We start from the raw sequence: 26,169 nt of genomic DNA, 5'->3' as shown, positions 1-26,169 counted from the left end.
CAATCACAAAAGTTCTCATTAGAGAGTGTTACTGTTACTTAAATTAGATAGAGAGCCAATGGCAAGTCAACCAATTCCAATTCACCTTCCATTCTAATTGAACACATGGGAAAAGCAATGGGAAAGTCAGTCTTGTGTCCCTGCTCTTGGTTGCTATCAAGTCATTTATGGTGAAAAGTGCTGTACCTTGAGTGGCCTGCCATCCATTCTTAATTAGCACTTTTCTTAGATAATATCACCACCTTCAACACCTCTTTGATCCTTTTGTCTGTGACATCTTTTGATTATCTGCTCCTACCACTGCTTGCTTGTCCCTACAACCACCCCACCCTCAACTTCTCTCCCCCCCGCCCCCCACCTTAAACCAGCTTATATTTCACCCCTCTCCTAACTATACTTCAGTTCTGTTGAAGGGTCGTGTGGACCCGAAACGTCGACTCTTTTCTTCTCCACCGATGCTGCCAGACCTGCTGAGTTTTTCCAGGTAATTCTGTTTTTGTTACCTCAGATGACAATAGGGCTTGTGATTGCCTGTGCTGTCCCTAGAGTCAAATAACTTGTTGACATTCACTGAGATCATATGCAAGAAATGGTAACATATCCTCAGAATCTTATACCAACAAAGATTAGCATCTCAAGCAGGAAATAGATTGAAGCAGGGAAGGCATCTGTGAACCTAATAATGAGTCAGTTAAATTTGAAGAATCAAAATCTAAATCAATTCTATAAACCATCTTTTCCTGTTAGGATGCAAAGGGAATGGACTAGTGCCTGAACAAATGGTACCTTTAAATGAATGTTCTCACTAACAGTGAAACGACCTGTAATGTCCAGATTGAACTTAGATGAAAGATATTGCTGTTATTACCATACATTAAAAGATGTGAAATATGTGAAATCTAATACTGAAAAAAACCCCAAAAATGCAATGAGAACAATGTACCTGTTTATGGTGACTGTTCATAAAGAATTATACTTTTGTTGGTTTATGAAAATTAAACTGAGAAATTTGGGAAAATTGTGAGGAATTGACTGGTCCATGTTATAATTATTCAGCACCAAGAGACTCCATATGTTCTATAGAATTCAATACCAATAATTTTATTTCAGTTGTTAATTTTACTTAATTATGACATTTTCAAACCTTGCAAGAATAGGCAGAAAATTTATTTTGACTCAAAAGGAAAGAAAGAATGAGATTATATTCATTTGCAGAATTCAAGGTTTTCCGAAGTCACTTCTTTAGTCCCAGGATTCACTTCACAGCAGCAAACAGGTGGGCATGTGCTGCATCAGGATTAACTGACTCTGGTAAATAAGTTCATCATGAAGGTAAAGAGAGAGAGCTGAAGTAAATGTGCTGAAAGATGAAATGGATCTAAAGTGGCAGATAAAGGATGGCCTTCAAAAATTAGGTTTTAGGTTACTTACCATTGAATGTGCCTCAGAATGACCTATTCAATTCAATGGGTGGAATTTTCCCAGGATTGCACTAAGTACGGTAGCGGGCAGGTAAAATGGAGTCCTACCCGTTGACGAAAATGGCAGGTTTTTGTGCTGTATTGTCTGAGTCCGCCTCATTATTTATTCACTCCTGCAAAACATGCTGTTTCTATGGCGGGTGAGCTCTCATTCGCCCGCTCACCATCACCCCTCTGCTGCAACATGCTGGCTGCCATCTTTAAAAGGCAGCCAACAGCAAAGCGCTCATCGCCACCAGCTCACCACCGCTGCCTGGGAGACATGGACAGCAAAGGAAAAAAGACTGCAGCCCCCTGCCTCAACGACGGGTCCCTCGAGCGACTGCTGGATGCCGTGGAGGCCCGATTGTATGTGCTCTGCCCCTGATCTGGCCGCAGGATGGATAGCAGCGTCACCAACCCGACTTGGGAGGTGGTGGCAGTGGTGGTCAGCGTAAACACCCTGCAGAGGGGGGCAGCCACCCAGTGCCGCAAAAGGATGAATGATCTCCTCCATTCCACCAGGGTAAGTCACTCTTTTCATCACTCCCAACTCACACGCTCACAAACCCATCACACATCCACAGGGCCCTCACTCACTGCCAGTGCAAGGGACATCACCATTCACTCTCTCACACACACCGTCATTGTCCTCATCCTGTGTGGGTCGTCCCATTTACCACCCACACAGGCCAGGCATACTTATCATCTGGCCTGGCAGGTGTATCCAATCTCTATCCATGCAGGACAAACAGGCTCACAACAGGAAGGAAAGGTCACAGACAGGAGGAGGGATGCCAGAGATCAAAGTTCTGATAGAATTCGAAAACAGAGCCACCCAGCTGGCCGGCCACAATCTGGACCGGTCCTGTGCTGACGGTGAGGTCGGCGCTGCTCTACCAAGTGAGGATCCAGCAATGCAACATCCATCAGACAACCATGCCATGAACAATGTGTCCTCTTTCACAGGCCACTGCCATGCACTAATTATCCCCCCTTGCTTCCGCAGGCACATCTACCAAACTGCGACAGAGCCCATGACCCAGGGCCTCCAATCAAGCCCTGAAGACACCTCTGAAGAGGAATCTGGAGGCACCCTCCCTGAGGTTCCATCACAGTGCTCACCCACACCCTCCACCAGCGCAGAGACACACAACTTGGTGGGACCTAGCTTTAGAGTAGCCTCGGGATCACAATCTGGTGACCACATCGCACTTTCTGATCCACAGCAGGCGGAGGCAGGGGCTTCCCAGGTCCTCGGCACTTGAAGGATGGCTGGAGGCCAGAATGTTGCTGAGTCCGAGTCAGATGATGAACCTCTGGACTCGGTGAAGTCGCAGTTGCTGGAGCTGCAAAGGCAAGCTAGGGAACATCAGGAAGGGATGTCTGCTGCACTCCTCAGATTGCAAGGCACGATGGAGGAGTCCATCCGTCTTCAGGCTGAGGTGATAGTGCCGACATTGCAATGCACCGACGTCAACACTGGCAGGATGGCTGCCGCCATGGAGACTTGGTCCAGGACGTCACTCCTGCACTGCTATGCGGGCTTAACTCTGTCGCTGATGCCAAGTTGGCCTCCAACAGTGTGTACGCGAGTAGGGGGCTGGGCAGCTCGATCTCACTCCAGCTACCCCTTCCGCTCAAAGAGTCAGCCAGGGGCCCTCGGGCACCCATAGGGAAGAGGATCAGCAGGTGTGCGCTCGGGGCCCATCCACCCAGTTGACTCTGGGAATGACTAGCCCATCCGAATCCCTTCTTCCTGTGACCTCCGCAGCTCCAGCTCCACAGGCTGAGGAGGGTGCCACTGCCACACAGCAACTCCAAGTCTCGGCCCTCCAGAAGACGCCTGCCAAAGTCATCACAGACCGAGTGTCACAGTCAGCAGGCTGCCTGCACCTCTGCTGTGGATGTCCGGGGAGCACCGAGACGTGGTGGCAGAGTTAGGAAAGTTAAGTAAAAATAATTGCACAGCCTGGGCACAGATGTTGATCACTTGTACATATGATTCACCATTGTCAATAAACTCCTAAGAATGTCTCCCTGCCTGTGGCTCCTTGTTCTGATGAACAGTGTTCTTGTCACTCAGATGTGAAACCTTTCTGCATCAGATAAAAGGCAGGTGTCTCAGTCCAGGGCCTCTTCCCTGTGCTCTGTGCAGCCTTCAGACCACAGTGATGGTCCGGCCTCACACTCCCTGATGCCTGCACCTCGGCAATGCTGGTCATTGCTACCAGAATGTAGTGGGAAGGTGCCACAGAGTTCTCTCATTCTCTCTGTGTGCTCTCAGCACCTTTAAGGTGGGGCTGGTCCCCAACATACCAGCATCTGCGATCAGAGATGCTGTGCACTAGCTCCTGAAGGGTTGCGGTGCTGAAGGCAGACACAGCATCAGATGCATCTAAAGTTTCATGGCTGTGTCTCTGAGATGGCCCTGATCACAGAGCGCAAGCGAGCTGCCCTCGGCCAGACAGGAGTCAGACATTCTCAGAGGCTATGTGAAGATTTATGGAGCATCCTCACTGCACGTCATCATCATCCTCCTGCGATCGAGCGACTATTAAGGCCTCTGTTGCATCTCCATGACAGGAACATTCTCACAGAGAGTATTGGCGCTGCCATAAACCAGACTGGGGTCAAACATTCACAACTGCAATGTGAGGATCTATAGGGACACCTCACTACCTATCATCATCATCCACAAATCTGGTAGCTATGAGGGCATCTCGAGCGCGCCTGCCTCATTTAGCCAGTGTGAGAGCCTCATCCCCATCATTGTTACCACCGAGGACCCACTCACCCTCATCCCCGTCAGCGTCCGCCTCAGTCAAGGAGACCTCCAGCTCCTCCATCTCCCCCTCAGCCAGCTCCTCACCCCGTTGCGGTGCCAGGTTGTACAGGGCACAGCAGACAAAGACGATGCGTGACACCCTCTGCGGACTGTATGCAGGGCGCCACCAGACTGGTCCAGGCACCGGAGCCGCATCTTCAGCTTCTTGATGGTCTACTCCACCAAGTTGCGAGCTGCTGCATGAGCCTCATTATACCGTTGCTCTGCTGCAGCCAGAGGCCACCGCATGGGTGTCATCAGCCATGGCCTCCCTTGTCCCTGAGGGGCCAACCCTGCAGCTTCTGTAGACCCTGGAAGACTGCAGGGATCTCCGAGCGACTCAGGATGTAGGCATCGTGCACACTGCCTTGAAACTGTGTGCACACCTGCAGGATGTGTTTCTGGTGGTCGCACACCAGCTGCACATTCAGTGAGTGGAAGCCCTTGTAGTTGATGAAGTCCACCGAGTGTAGCGATGGAGACCTGAGCACCACATGAGTGCAGTCAATCGCACTCTGCTCCTGTGGGAATCCTGAGATCAGGGTGAATCCAATGGCCCTTGCATCCTGGTTGTCCCGGTTCAGGGCAAAATGCACGGAGAAGGTCGCATCCGTGATCTCATGGGTGCATTTGTGGGTGGCGGATTGTGAAATCTCACAGAGTTCATCTGTGGAGCCCTGAAAGAAGCCACTGGCAAAGAAATTGAGCGCTGTGGTCACTTTCACAGCCACTGGCAGTGGATGCCCTCCATGTCCCCTTGGCACCAAGTCCTGCAGTAAGTAGCAGATGTGGGCCACCAGGTCCCTAGACATGTGCCATTGTCGGCAACACTGGTTCTCAGTCATCTGCAGGGATGGCAGGCGGCTTCTATAGATCCTGGGTGTCGCTAGGCGCGACCAGCCACGGCTCAGTGTCGCTCCTGGTTAGCATGTGCAGGAGCCCCTGCTGCCTCTTCTTCATGAGGCTGCTGCTCCTGCCTTTGCGCAGACAGGAGCCTCAGTCACTCTCTCCTCTGCCTTCTATGGTCCCAGTAGGCCATTGGGCATACAGCTAGGTCACCTGGATCAATGATCCTGACATGGTCCTCCTGCAGCGTGAAAGAGAGAGAGAGAGAGAGACGCAGTTATCATGGCTGTACTTACCACCTTTCCTGGCCCTGTGTGACCGCAGCTTAATGCTTCCCAGAGAGTGTTGGCCACCCCTCGGATGGCCAGAGATGAGTGCTCTGCATGGCTGCACTGTCAACCTGCGACATGGGGGACACTGGTCCAAACCAGGATGCTGAGATTGCAAGGGGCTGTGAGCGCCTCTAACAGTGACTGCTACATGACCAGTGTTGGCGAGGCGATTGTACAACGTGTGCAGTTCAACTGCTCCGCAGTCCAATAAAGTGGTGGTGGATTTGAAGCCTGTGCCGGGGGCCCTGTTGGGGGGGAGCCATGTAATGCTTGGTGGCCCTTTGGTGCCTCCGCGATGCTTGCATGGGCAGGCAGGCTAGGAGCCTGATCCCAATCATATCACTGTGGCTGCGCCTGATCTGTCTCAGTTGCAGAGGCATGGTCTGTTTATACTGATGTCCTTAATGTGTGGCCACTCTCCTTGTTTACCCTGACCCCTGCCTCGATTGCCTGTGTGTGGGATGCAGCGCCAGGCCAGCAATTGACACCCCCCCAACCAACAACAGTCACCTCCGAGGCTGGCCAACATTTGCCCCCGGAACCTCCCTGCTCCTCCCCTCGCCTTCAGCAGTCGCCCCCCAGGGCCAGGCATCAGGTGCTCTTATCCCCGGCGCCCCTGAGGCCTATAAACAACAGGCGAGCTGTGGAGAACGCTGCTGCTCACTCACCTCAGATCCCCCAAAGTGAAGGTCGCCAAGTGCACGTCGCCTGCAGATTGTTGTGAAACACGTGGGCGTGCTTTCCCAACGATGCGGACGGATGATACGGCGGAGTTCCAAGATCCTGGCGGGATGGCCTTTTAATTATATGTTGATGTATTACAATTAGCTCCCTCCCAACCAATGGCGGGAAACACGGCCTGCCATTGGCGGGCTGAGCGGACAATCACAACCTGCCTTCACGCCGTTGTGAAGCAGGTCGCGCCATATTTTCTGCACACGCCACCTATCACATCCACCGCCAGCGGGCTCATAGAATTCTGTCCATCATTTGAAAATAAATCCTCTCAGTAGTTGTTTTAACAATGCTGGTATGAAATGTTTAAGTCAGACTGAACAGGCATCAGTTTCCCTATTCCCAAGAGAGGGTCAGCAGGTCTGTTAACATTTCAAGTCCAATATGGCTCTTCTTCAGCATTTTCTGGTTTTATTTCAGACCTCCAGCACCTGCAGTATTTCGTTTTTATTAGACAATTCCAGCTTGGATTATTGCTTTTGCTTGACTCACTCTTAGCGATCCAGCCAATACAAGAACATCTCCAGCAATGCCTTCTCTCTTTCTGCCTCTGCATCACCGTCTCTGGAGTTCCCCAAGGCTCTATCCTTGACACCGCCACCCCATTACTCACCACCCAGCCCCCTGCCCCTCACAATTGATATTGAAGGACCTTCCAGTTCAATCCCACTGCAACCCCATTGAGACTGTAGTGAAGGTTGGGTCAGAAACTGGACACGCTGGAAGTTGCTGTGGGGCCTCGTAGCCGTGGAACTTGCACTCACCCCAAATAAGACAAGGGTATTGACTGGGGTGGGGAACTCCCAGGCTGGCAATTGACGTGTCTCCAGGAGTTGAGCCTCACAGTAACAGCCTAACAACATAACAAAGCACCGTACTTCAGACCAATCCAGGTGACAATCTACTGGGTGTCAAAGCAGCAGAATTGGATTGCCTCATGTTCCATTCGGCGCAGAAGAGAAGACGGTGCTATACAATGACATTATTGACTATCCCTGAAAATCTAAATCCAGTTTAATCCAGGCAAAATTACCTTCAGGGCTAAATTTTATTGGGGAGAGGGGGAACGCATACTGCTCACCACCACCCCCACCCCCCAACCCCCGAAGAAATGTCAGTCCTGAGCCCACCCATGTTAACCAAGCTCAAATGCCTGTTAATTATCTTTTTTAAAAAAGCGGATGGCTGTCAAAGCAGCCCACTGCCTACCTACCGTTTAATGGGAACAGGTCAGGGGCTGGGCGGGAAGATGGTGCCCCACCCCTGCTGAATACACAGCCAGTGGAGTGGGGGAGGGGGTATAAAATCCATTCCTCGGTTTCATTAATTTGTTCCACTCTGTTTTCTCTGAAAAGCCAGGAATCCTTTCTATAGGAGATTAGTAAATGCACAAGAAAACCATACAACTTTTCTTCAACACTATCACCTACATATAGAGTCCTATAGATTTAATTACATTTTTGTTTTTAAATAATTTGCTAAATTATCAAATATTAAACCTGAACACCTGTTCTATACAAGGAATAGGCTTCATTCGTCTATCAATTGTTATCTGGTATCCAAGTCATTTAATTTATAACTAAAATAAACTTACCTTAAAACTCGTATCTGCTCCAGACACAGTGTTGACTGGTAAGAAATGAGTGCTCAAATTTGTACACCTAACTGGCAGCTGAGCGTTTACTCAAACTGTGATAGACTTTTTATTTGCTCTGTTGTTACTTAGCTACACTGTTACAGTGCAGCAATTGGCTCTCTTCAGCTTCCGGTTCCCTCAAGGCAAAGCCAAGTAATGGCTTAGTGTGTTCCACTCCCTTTTATTCAGTTGTCAGTCATAATGAAAACAACATAACTTTGTTGATGAGCGTTTTCCAGTCTTTTAAAGTTTCTGTGGGCAACAGGTTGATAAACAAAGTGGCAGGCATGAACTTGTCGACTGGATTGAGGTGCCATATGAGCTGGCTAACAACTGGCTGGGACCGTTCTATGATTAATCCATCCAATTGGATACCATATTACACAAGGGCCTGGTAGGGGGTGAAGCCTACACTCACCTGCTAATCAAGTTTTAAGATCATATTCTACCTGACAAATTCTATTTGAATGTGATGCAATGTGAAACTCATATTTGTAACCAATCTCAGAATTCAAGATTTTGACCGAGGGCAGAATTGTCCCAGATTTGCACTAAGTGCGGTCGTGGGTGGGAAGAAGGACCTTTTACTGCAGGCCGCAATGGCGGCTTTTCATGCCGTATTGTCCCCATCCCGGTGCATCTTGCCTCATTTATAATGCATTCCTGGGAAACATGCCGGGTTGCTGGTGGGGCAGCCTCTGATTCACCTGCCACGTAGTCACCTCAGGCCTTCAGTAAACTGAGTGCTGTATTTAAAGGCCGCCCCCTACACAGAGCTAGCACTCTTCAAGGGATAGAAAGATGCTGGGAACTGATGGTTGCCAAAGGGAGCCATGCTGCCTCCAGATTTAGCAATACCTCCAACAAGCACTTACTGGATGCAGTGGACGCCCGCAGCGATGTTCTCTATCCCTGCTCTGGGCGAAGATCAGCAAGTAAGGTCACCAACCCAGCATAGGTGGCGGTGACAGTGGTGGTCAGCGCCAATGCCCTGCAAAAGAGGACAGTCATTCAGTGCAGGAAGAGGATGAATAGTCTCATCCGTTCCGCCAGGGTAAGTCACTCTCCTCATCGCTCTCAACTCACACACTTACAAAGCCATCACATATCCATAGGGATCTCACACCTCAAGGGACAACACCACTAACTCTCACACACACCCTCACATCTCCATCAGGCTCATACCCTCTCGAGCTCGCGTCCTCATCCCGTCCATGGCTCCGCTCACCACACAAACATTCCACGCAGTGACATGTGTCCTGCTCACACTCTCTCCATCTGTTTTCATGCAGGAGAAGCTGGCTCACAACAGCAGGGAGAGCTCCTAGGCCGAGGGTGGAATGGCCCACATTAGGCCCCTCACTCACTTTGAGGAGTGTGCTATTGCGCTGACTGGTGAGGATGCGGACCATGCCTGCACTGACGGTGAAATTGCAGTGAACACCCTCATAAGGATCCTGCACCACATCATCCTTCTCTCAATGCAGGTGTCCACTGCATCCAATAAGTGCTCTCTCTCTCTCCTGTTTTTGACTCTGCTGCCACGCACTAATTATCTCTACTTTGGTTCACAGGGAGCTCTGCCAAACAACCGACACCCTCAGCCAGCCAGTCCCTCAGCTCTATCCAGGTCCTCACCTCCAGCCAAGAGGATTCCTCCTCTATTGAAGAGCTGGAAATAAGCAGTCTTGAAGACCCAGCACAGCGCTTACCCACACCCTCCACCAACGCAGAGACACACACCTCGGTGGGACATAGATCTAGAGCAGGCTCAGGTTCATAATCTGGAGGTCACTGCACAGACATGTGTCCACAGCAGGAGGAGGCAGGTTCAGCCGAGCTCCGCAACACTCAGAGGACTGCTAGGGAAGAGCCATCTGTGAGGTCTGAGTCAGATGATGAGCCTCTGGATTCAGCCTTCCAACTCATCATGGAGAGACAGCAGAAGGCAGGGGAAAATCATGCAGAGCTGTTGGAAGCCCTCAACAAAGTGGCACACGAGTCGAAGGAGTGCGTCTGCCTGCTTTCTGATGAAGTGGTGCCCACAATTGTGTGTATTGAGGTCTCCATGGGGAGGATGGCGAACGCCATGGAGACCCTGGTCGAGCAGAAGGCAGAGATGCGCACAGACCTGCACTCCATCGCAGTAGCCATGGGTGTGTTCCTGTAATGGCAACATGAGAGGGAAACAGGGCACCTCGACGTTCCTCCAGGTGCTCCTTCCCCTCAAGGAGTCAGGCTGGGGCCCTTGGGCACCCAAAGGGAGGACCGGCAGCTAGACACTCCAGGGCCATCTGCTCAGGAATCTCAGAGGCTGGCCTCTCCCTCTGAGTCTCCTTTGCCTGTGACCCACTCAACCTCATCCTCTGTTGCCACAGAGGGAGCAGCTGGCCCACAGGAGGGCAGCCAAAACAAGCCGGGGCCCCCAAGGCCTTGGCTCTCAAGACGGCCCATGCCAAAGTCAGCAGAGGCAACAGGGCCAACCATTGCACAGGCTATCTCCACCCCTGCTGCAGATGTCAGGGCAGCACCTAGAAGAAGTGGTAGGCATAGAAAAGTTAAAACATTTCTGATCACAAGTGGTTGCACAGGTGATCACATTTTGTCACTTTTTAATCTGTGAATGTATTCACTTTCACTGAGTAACGTGTATTGGTGGCATTCAGCTTCACTTACGGGCTTTGTGAGTCCTCTCCCTGCACCCCCCACCACTAGAAGTTCAGCCGCACACAGCCAGACCATGAATGATTCTAGAAGAAGTGTGTGTGTGTAGCAGGGCCTTTCGGAGGCTCGTGCAAGCACTCTCCCACACACGAGGAGCCTTCCTCCATCACACTCATCTCAATGTCCTGAGCATTTTCAATGCTGCCTGCTGGGGTTCACTTTCAGTTGTCCATCTGAGCTGACCTGCATCTCCACCCACCCACTGATCACACTCCCATGCAGCATGTGTGCCCGTCTAGCATGAGGCTTCGCTCATTTTCAATTTGAAAAACATGGTCGTAGTTAGATTTTTGCACAACTCCCAGTCACCCATTTCCTTTCCCCCATCATTGTTGAGCCCCCCTGGCATCACCTTCCATCTCCCCACCGTCACCTACCAACCCGAACCCTTTTCTTTCCAAGATGTCCAGGTGATCATGCATGTTCCCTACCTTCCTGAGAATTCCAACCCTGTCCACAATGACCACTCTGACATCCTCCTTCCCACCCCCCAGGGTTCATGTCTGCCTCCGAATCCCCACCAAGCACCTGCATCACCCCTTCCACTGCTACTGTTGCACCCTCACCCTCCCAGCACACTCTGCACCCTCTCATACTCACCATTTCCTCCTAACACCTCACCCTCATTCTCTCCCCAGGAGGCATTGACTCCACAGACTGCACATTCACCTGGATATCCCCCTTTCCTCCTTCCTTCACACTTACCCTCCTCCACCCTTAATCCCTCTTCCCTCAGACCCCTTCCCTCCTCTGAACTCCTTCGTCCCCCCTGGACCCCTTCCTGCCTCTGTATTCCTCCCCCCCCCAATCCCCTTCCTCATTCCAAAGTCCTTCCCCTCTGAAATTCTTCGCCCCCCCAAAGACCTTCCTGCCTCCAAAATCCTTCCCTTACACCTTCCTCCCCCAACACCTACCTCCCCAGTTGTCACATTCTCCGTTACACCCTCCTTACCCTGTACTCCCTCCCCCCTCCCAACACCTTTGTTCCCCCTCCCAACCTCACCACCCCACCTTCATTTCCCCCCTTCCGAACCTCACACCCCCGACACCTTCCTTTCCCCCCTCAAATATCATCCGTAGCATCCCATGGCTAAGACCATGATGTCCCGAAGCAGACCCCAGACATCAGTGGAGACCTCCCACCTTCCGTGAGCTGCTTCGCGGTGGAGCCATATCCATGAGAATCCACCCAGCATGCAATGCACGTGTTCCTCCAGGGTCCGGTAGCTGTTGGGCTCCAGCATCTTCTGCTCCTCAGATGTCCGCGATGTGAACAAGGTTCTACCGGTAAGTCCCGTATTCTACACGTCACGCTTATCAAGATGTGTGTTTTCCTGCTGATGTGGGCAGTAAATCTGACATGGAGGAGGGTGGTGATTCTGGCAGGCAGGCAAGATGATGAGCTGCAAATACATTGAAATTAGGTTTCTGACGTTGGACGACAAGAAAGGTGGCCCCCATTGATGGGAGGAATGGATGGTTGCAAACTGGTTTCATGACGGCGTAAGGACAATTTTTGGCCTTCTCGCCATATTGTCTGCTCACACCCGCCATGATGCCTGATGCCAACAGGAGCGGAAAATTCCGGCCCTAGAATCATAGAATAACAAAGCATAGGAGGTGACCCAGCCCAGTGTGCCTCTGCCAGCTCTTTGAGAGAGCTAGCCATTAGTTCTAACCCCTTGCCCTACAATTCTTCCCCAAGTATTTATACAATTCCCTTTTGGAAGTTATTAAATTTGCTTTCACCTCTAAGATTTTGTTACAAATAATTTTTAGGATTATATTGGTTTGAATTAACATGTCAATTTTATCTTAACCACCTTTTAAATAGTTCAGTTTGAAGTTTTGTCTGCAAGTAAGACAATTAAATAGATAAAAGTAGGCTGAGAACAGCAAAGCAGCTGTGTGTGTGAGAATTGCTGTTCTTCTTGATAACCTAATGACCTTAAAAGGTGCCAAAATATCTAGGAAACTTAATGCTTTAAAGAGATAAGTAAGTTTTGAACTCAACATGACTTCGTTAGCTTGACAAAATGCTGTCTTTGAATCAGACTTAGGTTTTCTAAAACATGGATCTATTAACCATATCTACATCATAAAAGCACCAATATTTCATGAAAATATCTTGCAAGGAATCACTTCTAATATTTGTTCTTAATTTCCTTAATATCTGTGGGAATAGGCTGAAATGTTTATGTAAATTATTTACAACATTCATATTATTGACAAGACAATGTAAAGTGTATCTAAAAGGATGTGCCATTTGTTCACAATGGGATATAACTCTTGGGGCCCAGGAAATAAGGGACGGAAATTTGAATCAGGACTACATGGCTCTGGTTACAGAGCTGGAGGGGGGAACCCTTATCCTTAGCAAATGAAAAAGTTCAATTCAGACTATTTCCAAATAAGGGAAGAGGAACACTCAGAATTAAGGATAAAAGTTGAAAACTCAGGGTCTTCTTTGGCAGTTTCACCATTGCTTCCATGGTCTGTGACACAGTTCAAGGAAACATCACTTCAGAGAAGATAGTCTGAGGTGGCAGCATTCAAGGGATCCTGGGCTTTGAGGGATAAGAAGCTTCCATGTCTTCATTGCTTTTGTTAAGAAGATATAACACCTTGCTTAATAAATTCTACTTGATTCATAAATATCGGCTGTTTGTGCTTTGTTAGGTCAGGCACAGCTGAGAACCCCATTATAAATTAAGAATTCAGAACCTAGGTATTTGAACCAAAAGGGTTTTATACTTCAAAAACACTCAACATTCTTATACACCAATCCTTCAGGCAGCATGTTCCAGATCTTAACAATTCATTGCATAAAAAACATGTCTCATATTGCCTCTGGTTTCTTTGTCAATTACCTTATACAATATGTATCCTGATTAAGAACCCTTCTGACAAGAAAACAATTTCTCCTCATTTACACGATCAATACCCTTCATGATTTTGAACGCCTCTGTTAAATGTCCCCTTAGCTTTCTTGTTGATAGTTTGTTGCAATAGGTTTGGGACAACCAGGAGTCCCAATTTCAGATCTAGGTTAGTATCAGAAGGTGGTTCTTTACCTAGAGAATTGTTGTTCTCTGGCAAAAGGCAGCCAGCTCCTCTGATGGATGGTAATTCATTGAATACTTTAGACAAGAACTGGAACTGTTTCATACTGGGAAGACCGTCACTTACAAAAGGTAGATGCCTTAAGGAATTCAGGACCGGAGTGATATTGTGGGCTAATTTCGATTACCCAGATGGGTCAGAGGAATTTCCCAGATTTTGTCCCTCGAGTTGGCCTGGGTTTTTAATGTACTCTTTTCCTTTCAGAAGATCACATGGCTTTTAGTGAGATGGAGTCTATTTATTGTGATACACAAGATATCACATTTGTGTGGGACATGATGGATGGCCCAGGGTGGCCCTTCCTGTCTGTCATTTTTCATATTTTAAGACAAATGGTTAGCGCTATTTGCCAAATATACTTGCTATCCACGTTAAGCATGAATGGTATGATTGTTGGCAGTATTGCTGCTTCTTTTCGCTTACACAAAAAATGACAGTGTTTTTGTGCAATTCCTTGCAAAAAAGACAAGGAATTCTTTGGCAATGAAACCATCTACTAATGTTACATCAAAACTCATTGATTCCATTTACTGTATCATCATATAAAAATGTTATTCAGTATGTTACTTGCAGATTTACAAAATATTTCCATTTGTTCTTTCTTTTACAAAATTATCTTCCCCAAAACAGCCAACTTAGATCATGGCCAGTCAGTGACATGATGCATCAGTAACTTACATTACCTTTCATGTCACTGACTGGCCATGATCTAAGAGTGAAAAACAGCCGTGACTGATAAACTGTTAGCTTTGTCCAAATATAGGTAGTGAAGCAGCTAGATTAGTCCAACAAGTCAAACTTAGGATCAGTTTGGAGAAATGGACAGTTTAGAGTTTGTGAAGTAGAGTTAGAAGTTATTTTAATTACTAGTTGGTCACCCATGGGCTTCTTAGGCAAAGCAAATTTGAATACTTTGCAATACAGCATACTCGTTGTGCATGAAGGTGTAGGCTACAACCATGCTACACTCAGTCGATAAATAATTCTACATTCCAATTAAAGAAATTAATTTAATCATGAGCAATCCTAACTTGTGCCTTCATACTTGCATATACCATTGTATACCATTGGAGGGTTCAGTGTGACTACCAGGTCACATTCCAAATCCTTTATAAAAAAGCAAGAATAGGCATGTTTCAATGGCCCTGCCAGTAATATAATTAAGGTTGATGAACTAGGGGAAAGCATGCAATCAAATCAGACAAAAATGGATTGACAAATAAAACTTTAAAAATTTAATCTGTTGTGACGTTGCACGCAAGAATTATACAAACTGGAATATTTCATACCGTATTACGGTTCCCAAATAAGCTGTTAAACAATTGAGGGCAGAAACTGACAGTACAATAGCATGAAAATAAAACTAAATGAAATAAAATGGAAAAAGTACAAATGTGTTGCTTCTTTTTTTGGAAATGACATAATTGGAGAAGTAAAAAAAAACATAATAATACTGACTAAAAAGAATTTATAATTATCAGTGTGAAAACAGAAAGCAAGGAAATATTTAAAAATATAAGATGTAAATGTTAAAAATTAGGAGCTGAGGGCAAAAATTAAGACAGAAATTAAGCAGCAAATTTGCTTTTGCATCAATTAGTTATATAACAAAGCTTTATTCCACAGAAATATGTCTTCTTCATCCATGATAAGCAGCAGTGGAGATTTCCAGTAAGAACAGCATTAAGTTAAATCAGAAACACAGAAGTGGTGGTATATCTTTATTAAATTCTTCATGAAATTCATTAAGTAAAATATTTGTGTATAGAAATCAATATCTCAAATAAAAATCTAGAATCAATTTAACTGTTTTACAAATAATCACATTTTTTCCTCTTTGAAAATCATTATTCCCCAATTTTCGCTTACTTAGAAGGCATTTTTCAGATTAGCTAGTTTGTATAAATATCTTGATTTACAATCAATCCATATTCCATTCATTCCTTTAAATAATTTTCAATGACATGAGAAAAAAGCTAATTCACAACTTGTAACACAGTAACACTCATATGTATTGATGAGAGTGCCGCATTTGTTAGATAATCTTCAACCTGAATAAGGAGGCTCAATTGACCACTGCCTTATCATGCAGAGTAGTGGCTGAGTAAATTAAAATATACTGTTGGATAATTTTATAGTGGCTTAAGCAATGGTCATTCTTGCAGTGCTACCTCCTCTTTAATGGCATTATGAGAAAGATTTGATTGCACTTCAGAAGAATGGGGTTTAGTGTTTAGTGTGACACAAACATTCAGGTACTAAAGGGAGATTCAATGAAATATTCTTAAATCAAACTCAACATAATTCCTGAAGAGCAGCATCAATTGGATTCATTAATCTACAATTTGTGAAGAAGTGGTGAGGCTAAAGGTAAATCCTTAAATATGCCACACATTATCCCAAGATCCAACCACCCTTGGAAGCAGTAATGTGTAAATCTGAATTGATGCCAGGGTTCTAGTATGCATATGCTTTTGATGAAATCTGAAAATATTAAATTTCTGACCCACCTAATCAGAAAAAAAAATGTATTTCAATGCTTTACTAGGTTTGCAATCACACTGTATTGTGAAGCATAGTGAAGAGAAAAGATTTTTTTTTCTTTTCTTGGGATGTGGATGTCATGAGCAAGGCCAGCATTTGTTGCCCATCCTTAATTGAACTGAGTGACCATTTCAGAGGATATTTAAGAGTCAATTACATAGCTGTGGGTCTAGAGTCACATGTATGCTAGATTTCCTTCCCTAAAGGACATTAGTGAACCAGATGGGCTTTTACAACAATCGACAATGGTTTCAGGGTCATTAGACTTTTAATTCCAGATTTTTTTTTAAATTGAATTAATTTCACCACCTGCCATGGTGGAATTTGAACCCAGGTCCCCAAAGCATTATCCTGGGTCTCTGGATTACTAGCCCAGTGACAATACCACTACACCACCGCCTACCCCGATATGGAGTTGCCATTATGGCAGCTGTTAAAAATGGGGAAATATTATTACAAAGGACTTTGCTTATTATATCTACACCTGTATAGGCAGCACATGCACTATGTTTTATGATTGCAAGAAATACAGAAACTTTGTTCTTTTAGGTTTATAACTTCTTCAAAAGTTGGTGTAATTCAGATTTAAGATTCCAAACATTCTTATATCTAAAATGGCCACTGTGTCAGTGTCAGTCTAATAGCCTGGATAAAATATTTTTATCTAGGCACGGTTTTGGTCGTGCAGTTGAAATCCAACATGAGGTGGGGGGGGTTCAGTAGTGTCTAGTTATATATACCAAAGTATGCAACCAGTTAAGTACTCAGATACTGTATTAGCATTGCCAATTTTTATTAGCATTGCGTGGGGTTTTCATGAATATTTAAGATAATCTGTGCTTTCATCACGTATCAAATATTATTGGTGCTTCTGCCATGACTGATCAACAGTCCTATAATTCAAATGGAATTAAAGTTACACAAAGGAATTAGAACTTTGCTGGATTTTGATTGTTCAGATTAAAGAACTCTAATTAGCTGGCAGTGTATGACCTACAAGAATTATCTGTTGGATTGTTTGTAACTGCAAAAGACTGAAGCCTGAAAAAAGGTAATTAACTCTCTGCATTATATCTTCATTTTGATCTTATACATTCATTTTGCTGTACAATATATGCATAATATAATGGCTTCTGTATATTAATATTGCTGTTTAATTGAGGGTTGGGGAGAGGAAGGTGAAACCAAGTCTATAACTTTCTGAAACTCACCAGAATGGCACTTCTCCATCGATTCATGAAAATCGTTTTTAAAGTAATTCAATTTATAATTAAGTGACTATCTCAGATTTTCTAGCTCAGGGGTTCTCAACCTTTTTTGCTTCTAAGGTGCCGCCATCCCACCACACAGTTATAAAAATTCTACAAACCCTCTTGTAAGGTATTCTTTTTTTCTGTATAAAAATTAGTAATACAACTAAACAGATTTTTTTTGTTTTATATACAACTTGACTGCTATCCTCCAGTCTTTCCCTTTTTTGGGCTGTGATTCTTTTTTCTTCACACTGACTGACCAGAGACATCTCACATAATTATCCTCCTAATGTCCAAGTTTTTTGTACATTAAGCAAGCATTAAAAAAATGCATATTATAAATTTATAAACATGACATTGATTACAATTATAATTCACAATTGTACAGCAGAAAGTAACTCAACTGTAACTTTCCCACTCTTATAAATTTACTCAAGGAATTACAAAATCATACATGTATAATCTCTGCATTAAAGATTTAGTTTAATCCATTCAGTTGCACAACAATTGCAATAGCCCTGTCCTGAGCAATGTTCTCCCACTAAAATGACACATGCACACAGTAGCTCCAAAGACATACAAATACTTTTCCAAATTGTGGGCCTTTGTGGAATAGCTATAACCATCCAGCACAGGATTAGCCTTTGCTAGCTGCTGCTTTATGAACAGAATATAAATAATCATTTTACAAATATGGACGAGATGTTTTAAGCACCCTAGTCACCCACCCACCCCCCCTCCAGGGTCTCCCTCTGTGTGCTGCATCCAACCACCTCTGCTGCTGAATGCACAGGCCAGTTATTTTTTCTTCCCAGTCTTCTTTCACCTTTATTTTTGGTGTGCCCCTTAAAATCTTTTTGTAAGCCCTAGAGGTCCTTAAAGCCCTGGTTGAGAACTAGCTCTCATTTATTAGGCTCATTGGTTCAACTCCGATTAAAAATGTGAATTATTTGTCTGTATTGGGAAAGAGTAACCTATGCTAATTTCATGTGTGCCAATTAACAAAGGATATACAGTAAATTTGTTCAGGACCATGCTAAGTTTTAATAGTCTTCAAACGAAATGTAATCACATGTTCCTATCTTCAAAATTATTGCTGGAGATGATTTCAAGGTGCACACTAACTTTGTAGAGGTCATCTATGCTACTGATTCTTTCCTCCTGCCCCATTCTCTCTATTTAGGTTTTCACTTTTTAATATTAATTCCAAACCTTCCCTTTTAGTTAACTGTAATTTACTTCTGTCCCCATCATTTGACTTTCATCATTATAAAGAGGGATTCAGCAGGGCAAGAGAGCGACCTTTTGTTGCAAATCAACCCTACTACAATCACTGGCTTCTGGAAGGAATCAGGTATCTAAGCAATCAGTGAAAAACAGTCACAATTTCAGTGTGTGCAAAATTGCAAGCCCTGGACTTTAAATTTTAGACAGTACATTTGGTAACTCCATCATGGGTTTCTCTTAATCTGCTTCACTTCATTTGATTTTCTGCAGCAATTCTTACATTGAGTTCACTGATTTATTTCTATATTATGTTCTGAGATTTAAGTATCTGCATATATATTTTTGTATTTTGACATTACCTAAAAAGGCACTTTGATGCTGTGTATCCAAACATTGCAAGGCATACAAGTGATAAGGAATAATACAGGTGGAAGTTCTTTAAAAACTGTAGAATTCCTAGGCATTTCTAGCCAATCTGGAGGCAAAGTTTCACAAAGCACTACACGGTATCCAGTTATATTACTTTATCAGCATTCTGCAGTGCCTAGAAAGAAAAGAATATGTATTGAATTACACTATCCATGTTTTTCGGTCTGCCAGGTGACTGACAAATGTGGATATCCATTATTGTGCTCAGGAGTCCCCAAATCAAGCCACCAAGTGTCTATATCAGAGTTTTCTTGGTACAATATTGAAACCTATATGCTTTCCCTGTTGGGGCACGTCCCTCATACCCAAATCAAAAGTGTTTTGGTGCAGGGTACCAAGAGCAAATGCTTAAGGACTTTTAAGTGCACACTGAGTAATGGCGAGAGTATAACCACCTACATCAATGTTGATTTACCAGCAGCACATTGATAAGATTGAAGCTTCACCTTTCCTCTTAAGGCAATAACTTGCAGAGTTATCTGAAGCCCAATGAAAAGTTGGCCTGAGAGACAGGCTTGCCCTGACAAGTCCAATTCATGATCCAGACAGACCAGTTAATTAACATTGCTCTAGAACATTGCAGAACTCCCTGGCTTAGCTACTGATTATCCAATTCATCAGAGGGTTTATTCCATTTACTTGAGTGGGATGCAAAATTCTGCAGTGAATATATGCTCTCCTTGCAAATCAACCATGAAGGGCAGTAAATCCTGCATATAGGAACATATGTTCCCATAACAGCTCTTTGGGTTACATCTTCCAACAGCTGTCATCCAAGCCTTTTAGTATTAAATACCTTTTCCTCCTTTTAGGACACAAGCATTTTGCATATAATAAAAAGTGTACTATTGCAAATGCACCACCTAACAAGACAACATAGAATGAAACACGGAAATAAAATTAAGAAGTCAGGCGTCGAGATTCAAAAATATTAAAAGATCCCTACATGGGTATTATACATTACAATCTTGAGCAGAAGCTAAACATTTCACAATTCACCTTACTGAATGCAAGATCTAGTTTACTTTGTAAACAGTGATTGCCAGCATTAGCACAAAGATTCAAAGCGACAGGCCATTCTAGCACTTTCCCCCAATGCACCTACAGTTGATTGCTGCTAAAAGTATATCACATAGCCAATATTCCCCACTGTGACTTGAATGTGGATCTTCACTGGTAACAATTTGCACCATCACCAATCTATTGGTAGACATCCTGAGCAAAGGTTTGATTCAGTAAGCTTCTAAGATGCCATTCATGTGGATTATGTCTTACATGTAATGCTCCTTGTCCTAACCATGTCAGTTTTGAATTTATCTTGGGAGTTTTGGGGCCTTCCCAGAAGAGGAAATTTGCATACTTTGCCTGTAGCTAAGAGACCAACTGATATTTTGCTGGTGCAAGGTTCAGCAGAGCCATGTGTAAACATCTGTAGAAGCTGGTCTGCCTATCTGATCTAGAAAAACTGTTTCGGGTTACCATAAGTTTTTCCATTTTAGCTGATCACATGGGAACTGTAGAAAAAAGGTCCTGGATGAAAGGTGAACTGGAACCCAGGGTTGTTTTTTTTTTTATTCGTTCACAAGATGTGGCTTTCTATTCAATGTTTGCCCACTAATATCAGCAAGAACAGTTTCTGGGTTGTAGTCTCAAAATTAATCACTGAAAATGTACAATCTTTTGTTATGGTAACTGTCACAGAGCCTTGTTATTTTCATCAGAAGATGGCTGCCTCTATTGTCTTGACCTTATGCAACTTGCCACTTTATGCTTTCGGAGCTAAGGCCTTAACTAGCAAAATAATTTATGGGCAGAATTTCACCCATGTTGGGTGGGCTCGGCAGGGGCGGGCGGGATGCCAACCACCGTCTGCTATCGGGGCTGGAAGGCAATTTCACACTGGCCAATTAAGGCCCGCACAGCGTGAAAGGTGAGCAGCAGCGCTCAGTGCTGCCTGTGGGGCGTGGGGCGTGGGGGGTGGCAGGGAGGCACACTGCGAGCTGGGTGAGCATGTGAGTGCGCGCTTAGTAATCTCCCTGAGGCAAGAGCTGCCTCAGGGAGATGAAGTGTTATAAAAAAATAAAGAAAATAAAATGAGGTTCCCTAAAAAGTGCAAATGCCGCTTGGCCTTTTTGTCTGTCCGTCAACTGTAAGGTTGGACGGGCAGTGAAAAATTCAAGTTAATTGATCATTTAATGGTCTTTCAATTGTCGGCGGGTGCACTGCCAACTTTGGTGCGTGCCCGCCGAATGGAATATCGCGCGACTGCGCGTTGACTTTGGGACACTCGCCCGACGTCAAAGTGCATCATTGTACACTCGAGCGGGTCGGGCGTGTGCCCACCCACCAAGCTAAAAATTTTACCCTATGTATATTTATGTATTATGTATCCTCAATTATATGTTGTCAAAAAGTGGGCAAATGTTTAGCTCCAAAAGTAACAATGTTTAATATTTAGCATGTCCTTTCATTTCACCCTTGCCACTTTTACAAATCTGGTAGTTTAGTTTTCTATGTTTGGTACATACTTTAAGCAAACAGTATTCTTGAAGTATATTTAAGTCTAAGGGCTGCATCTTACCTATGTTAGGTGGGCTGTGCAGGAGCGGGCACGGAGCCAATCGCTGCCTGCGATCAACTGCACGCCGCCATTTTACGTGAGTGGGCCAATTAAGGTCCATCCAGCGTTATGCGCAGCCGGTAGCGCTCAGCGCTACCTCTGCAGCTGGGGGGAGGAGGGAGAGTCAGGGCCTGCGCTCTTTCGCGCATGCACGCGAAGGAGCGCAGCAATCTCCCTGAGGCGCCTCAGGGAGATTAAGTTGCTTTAAAAATGTTGTTACAAATAAAGTAAAAAAAAATTTAAACATGTCCCCTCATGTGACAGTGTCACATGAGCTGGGACATGTTTGTCAAGTTCACCAAATTTATTTATTAATTTTATAAAACCTTCAGGAAACCTCATCCTGTCCATGGATGAGGTTTCCTGGAAAACGCGAAGGGTTTAAAAGAAAAGTACTGCTTCTGATTGAACAAGATTGCTAGAATACTCAATGGAAATGTAGCAGCAAATGTTCAGCATGGATTTTCCCCAACTCTATGTCCAGATCACATCTAGTTATTTAAACCAACTGAAATCTGTTGTATTGAAAGGCAAATTGTGAAAAATGAATGTTCATAATCTTAACATAGGGTAAAAGTGCCAGAGATTTTCCTGATTTCCAACTGTAAGTCTGGCAGCAAATGAGTGGAATCTCTAGAAATAGCAAAACACAGCAGTTAACATTCAGAGACTGAAAAATCCCCAGTGCACAATTTACCCCACAGGGTTTGAAGTAAGGCACCCCAAAATCTAATAATATTCATTTTAATAATTGTTCCAATACTTAATTCATTAACTTTACTTATTACCTGTACTATGCAACTAAATACAAGATAACAACTTACTGGTTACAAGGGAGTCTGTTAATCATGGTTAATCCATAGAAGCAAACTGATAACTTAATAAGAACATAGGAGGACAAATAGGCCATTTAGCCCTCAAGCCTGTTCCACCATTCAATGAGATCATGGTTGATTTGTGACTTAGCTCCATATATCCACCTTGCCACATATCCCTTAATACCTTTGGTTAAACAAATTCCTATGGATTTCAGATTTATAATTAAGAATTGACCTAGCATCAGAAGAGAATTCCAAACGTCTCTACCTTTAGTGTGCAGAAGCTTTTCCTAATATTATTCCCAAAAAATCTGGCTTAATCTTTAGGCTAATATATCCCAACCCTTGACTCCCCAACCAGCAGAAATAGCTTCTCTTTCTAACTCATTAGTTCCTTTTAATATCTTGAAAAATCAAAATCGTCCCTTCACATTCCAAAAGTCAGGGGATTGTTTAATCTCTCCTCATAGTTTTACACTTATAATTCAGTTATTATTCTGTGAAATCTACTCCCTCCAAGACCAATATTTCCTTTCTAAGGGGTGGCGGACAGAACTGAACTGAATTAGTACTCCAGGTGCAGTCTAAACCTAAACAGGGCTTTGTACAGCTGGAGCATAACGTCTATCCCATACATCTAGAGGACTAGAATACAAAAGGGCACCATGCCATTAGCCCTTTTGATTGCTTTTGTATTTGTGAATGACAAATTAAAGATGCATGTACACTGACCTCTCAAATTTCTTTGGACTTCCATTGTTCAGCTTTTCACCATTTAGAAAGTACCCTGATCTATCTGCTTTAGGTCTAATGTGGATTACTTCACATTTCCTACACCGAAATCTATTTGCCACATTTCAATTGGTCATTCATTTATTAATTCATTAATCTATTAACTGCTCTCTGTAATTTTATGATTCCATCTACTTTCTTGCAATACCATCTATCTTTCGGGCAGCTTTTTCCAGTCGGCGAGAGGGGCGGGGCCTGTTCGCCGATGCGTAAAATGCGTCACCTGATTTAGATTTTTAGTTCGGCGGGTTAAAAAAGTAATTAACCTAATTAATGGACCTGCCTGTCCAACCTTAAGGTTGGCAGGCAGGCGAAGAGCCCAAGCGGCCTTCAGAAAAAACATGAAACCTCATCCACGGGTAGGATGAGTTTTCATGAGGGATTTAAAATGTGTGTAAAATTTTTCGATGAAAGTAATTGACACTGTCACATGAGGGAACACGTCAGGAATAAAATGTTTTCATGCTTGAGCCGATCTCCCTGAGGCAGCACTTTGCCTCAGCGAGACCTGTGCGCTCTTTCGCGCGCAGCTCAGGGAATCCCCCCCCGCCAGCACAGGGAGTGCTCAGTGCTTCCGAGCAGGTGTCACGCTGGGCGGGCCTTAACTGGCCTGCCCACATAAAATGGCAGGAACCCACCCGCCCACGCCCCCTCCCGCACAATCCCCCCAATGGGGGGAAAATGCTGCCCTTGGATCCAACAAACTCGGATGTGTGGTTTTCTATCCCAACATCTAAATTTTTAATAATAGGTATATTCAACAGCTGAGGCCCCAACACAGATCCCTGTGGGCACTACTGCTCACAGCCATTAGTGTACTTGCCCATCACCCCTGCCTGTCCCACTGTCTCCTGACTAAAGAGTGAAACTTCAGCAATTTAAATAACAACTAGTTGGATCATTGTCTGACATGAGAGAAATTTATTCAACTTCTTGTTTTTTTTGCTTTGAACAGCAGTTATCTGCGTACATGCTCATTAATTGTGCTCCATGTTCTTGAGAAGTGATCAAAGTAATAAAAGTCAGCAGCGCTATACTGCAGGATAAAAAGAAATCTACAGTTAAATACCAGCAAATTCTCTCTCTCTCTCTGCACATAATCTAAGTACATTTCAAAGCAGACTTTAAAATTTAAATTCATGCATTTAAAGTGTAAGTTTTAATTCACTCTGTAACCAGCTACTTGGTAGTGAGAGAGCATAGCCCAAAGGATCTCAAACTAGTAATTTTTTTTTCCATCTAATGACATGCTTGATTTTGTTGTCAGCAGCAAATTGTTGACACTCACCATGACCTCGAAGAAAGCTGCCCACGAAGATATAGGCATCAATTTTCCCTTTCCCGGCATTAGTTTGATTTCTAACTGCTCGGCAACAATGATATCATCAAGCAAGCTAACAAACCAGGAAGTAAAATTCACTTTTCAGGGCTCCTGAGGCTGTTCAGCAGAGTTATGCCTCATTCAACAGGTTTATTTTTTCTTGGGGCTTTTCTGCAGCAATATTACAATGTAAAAGCAGATGTTCATGTCAGTTGAAGTTGAAGTTCATGTCAGTAGTTGAAGTTTGAGCTAATCCATGTGCTGGCAACTTCCATGTTTTAACCATATTTTAGGCACTAAGTTTCTCCAGAGTTCCTTATTGGATTTATTAATCATTATTTGATGTTTATGGCCCCTAGTTTTGGACAGCTCGACAAGTGAAAAACATTGTTGCTATATCTACCCTATCAAACCCATTCACAATTTTAAAGGCCTATGTTAGATTACCCCTCAGCCTTCTCTTATCTGGATAAAACAGTCCCAGCTTGTTCAGCATTTCCTATGGTTATAACCTCTTAGGTCAGGTACCATCTTGTAAATATTTTTCCCACCTTCACCAGTGCAATATCCTTTCTGTAATATAGGGCAGGATTTTCGGGTTCTTGGGAAATGATCCGCTGCCAGTGATTGGCTCTCGACTGCGATTTCACACTGGCTGGCTAATTAACAGTCATCCAGCGTGAAAGGCGCACGGAGAAGCTCAACATTGCTGGGGTGGGGGCGGGAGGAGTGCGAGCGCAAAAGTCTGCGCATGCGCAGGGGAGTGTGCACTGAAAGATTCCTGAATAATTTTAAAATCAGAAATAAAGCTTTTGAGAATGTGCAAAACATGTCCCCACATAGGACTTACTCCCATGAACAAGGACGCAGTAAAAAATGCTGTCAAAACTTTAAAAAAAAAATTAGTGTTGGAAACCTCATCCCACTTGTCAGTGGGCGCGTTGTCAACTCTTGCGTGTGGCTGCTGACTGAAATATCGTGTGAGTGCATGTTGACGTCGGGACGCTCGCCTGACGTCATGGTGTGCTATTTTACGCCCAATCGGTTCGGGCGCACGCCTGCCCGGGGGACGTAAAACCCTGCCCATAGAGACCAAAACTGTTCACTGTGGTGTACAGTAGTCTATAACCAAGATTCTATAGAAACTTGACATAACCTTCTGCTTTTCAATTCTATTCCCCTAGAGATAAACCCCAGTGCTTTGTTTGCATTTTGTAGCCTTTTTAATTTGTATTACTTCTTTTAATGATATGTGAGGCTGTACCGCAAATCCTGTTGCTCTTCTATCCTTTTCAGACTCTAATTTTCCAAGGATTCCCTATTCCTCCTACCAAATATACCATCTCATGCTTCCTATATTGAAAAGAATTTTCCTTTTACATGCCCATTCTGAAAATTTATTAACGTCTTTGTGGGCAGAATTTTCTGCCTGTCGGGCGGAGCTGGAGCGGGTGCGGGCGGGCGTGGACCTGATCGGCGCCC

The 26,169-nt window shown here is 44.4% G+C and overlaps 1 protein-coding gene across 4 annotated transcripts in view; it reads right to left on the bottom strand.

Moving 5' to 3' along the window:
- Positions 1-15,391: 15,391 nt before the first annotated feature.
- The window catches only part of LOC144691599 (glycerol kinase 3), a 149,967-nt gene continuing 139,189 nt past the window's right edge, over positions 15,392-26,169 (bottom strand). For 3 of the 4 annotated variants that reach the window (XM_078559850.1, XM_078559849.1, XM_078559848.1), the window contains exon 19: positions 15,392-19,251. In XM_078559850.1, the coding sequence (XP_078415976.1) occupies positions 19,235-19,251 (17 nt within the window). In that variant the 3' untranslated portion in view covers positions 15,392-19,234. Of the gene's footprint in view, positions 19,252-24,264; positions 24,403-26,169 lie in introns of those variants that run through there. The other variant, XM_078559851.1, reaches the window with a different exon arrangement.

Source organism: Cetorhinus maximus, chromosome 16 (assembly GCF_964194155.1).
Source record: "Cetorhinus maximus chromosome 16, sCetMax3.hap1.1, whole genome shotgun sequence".
Lineage (NCBI taxonomy): Eukaryota > Metazoa > Chordata > Chondrichthyes > Lamniformes > Cetorhinidae > Cetorhinus > Cetorhinus maximus.
This window is presented reverse-complemented; position numbering and strand designations above follow the sequence as displayed.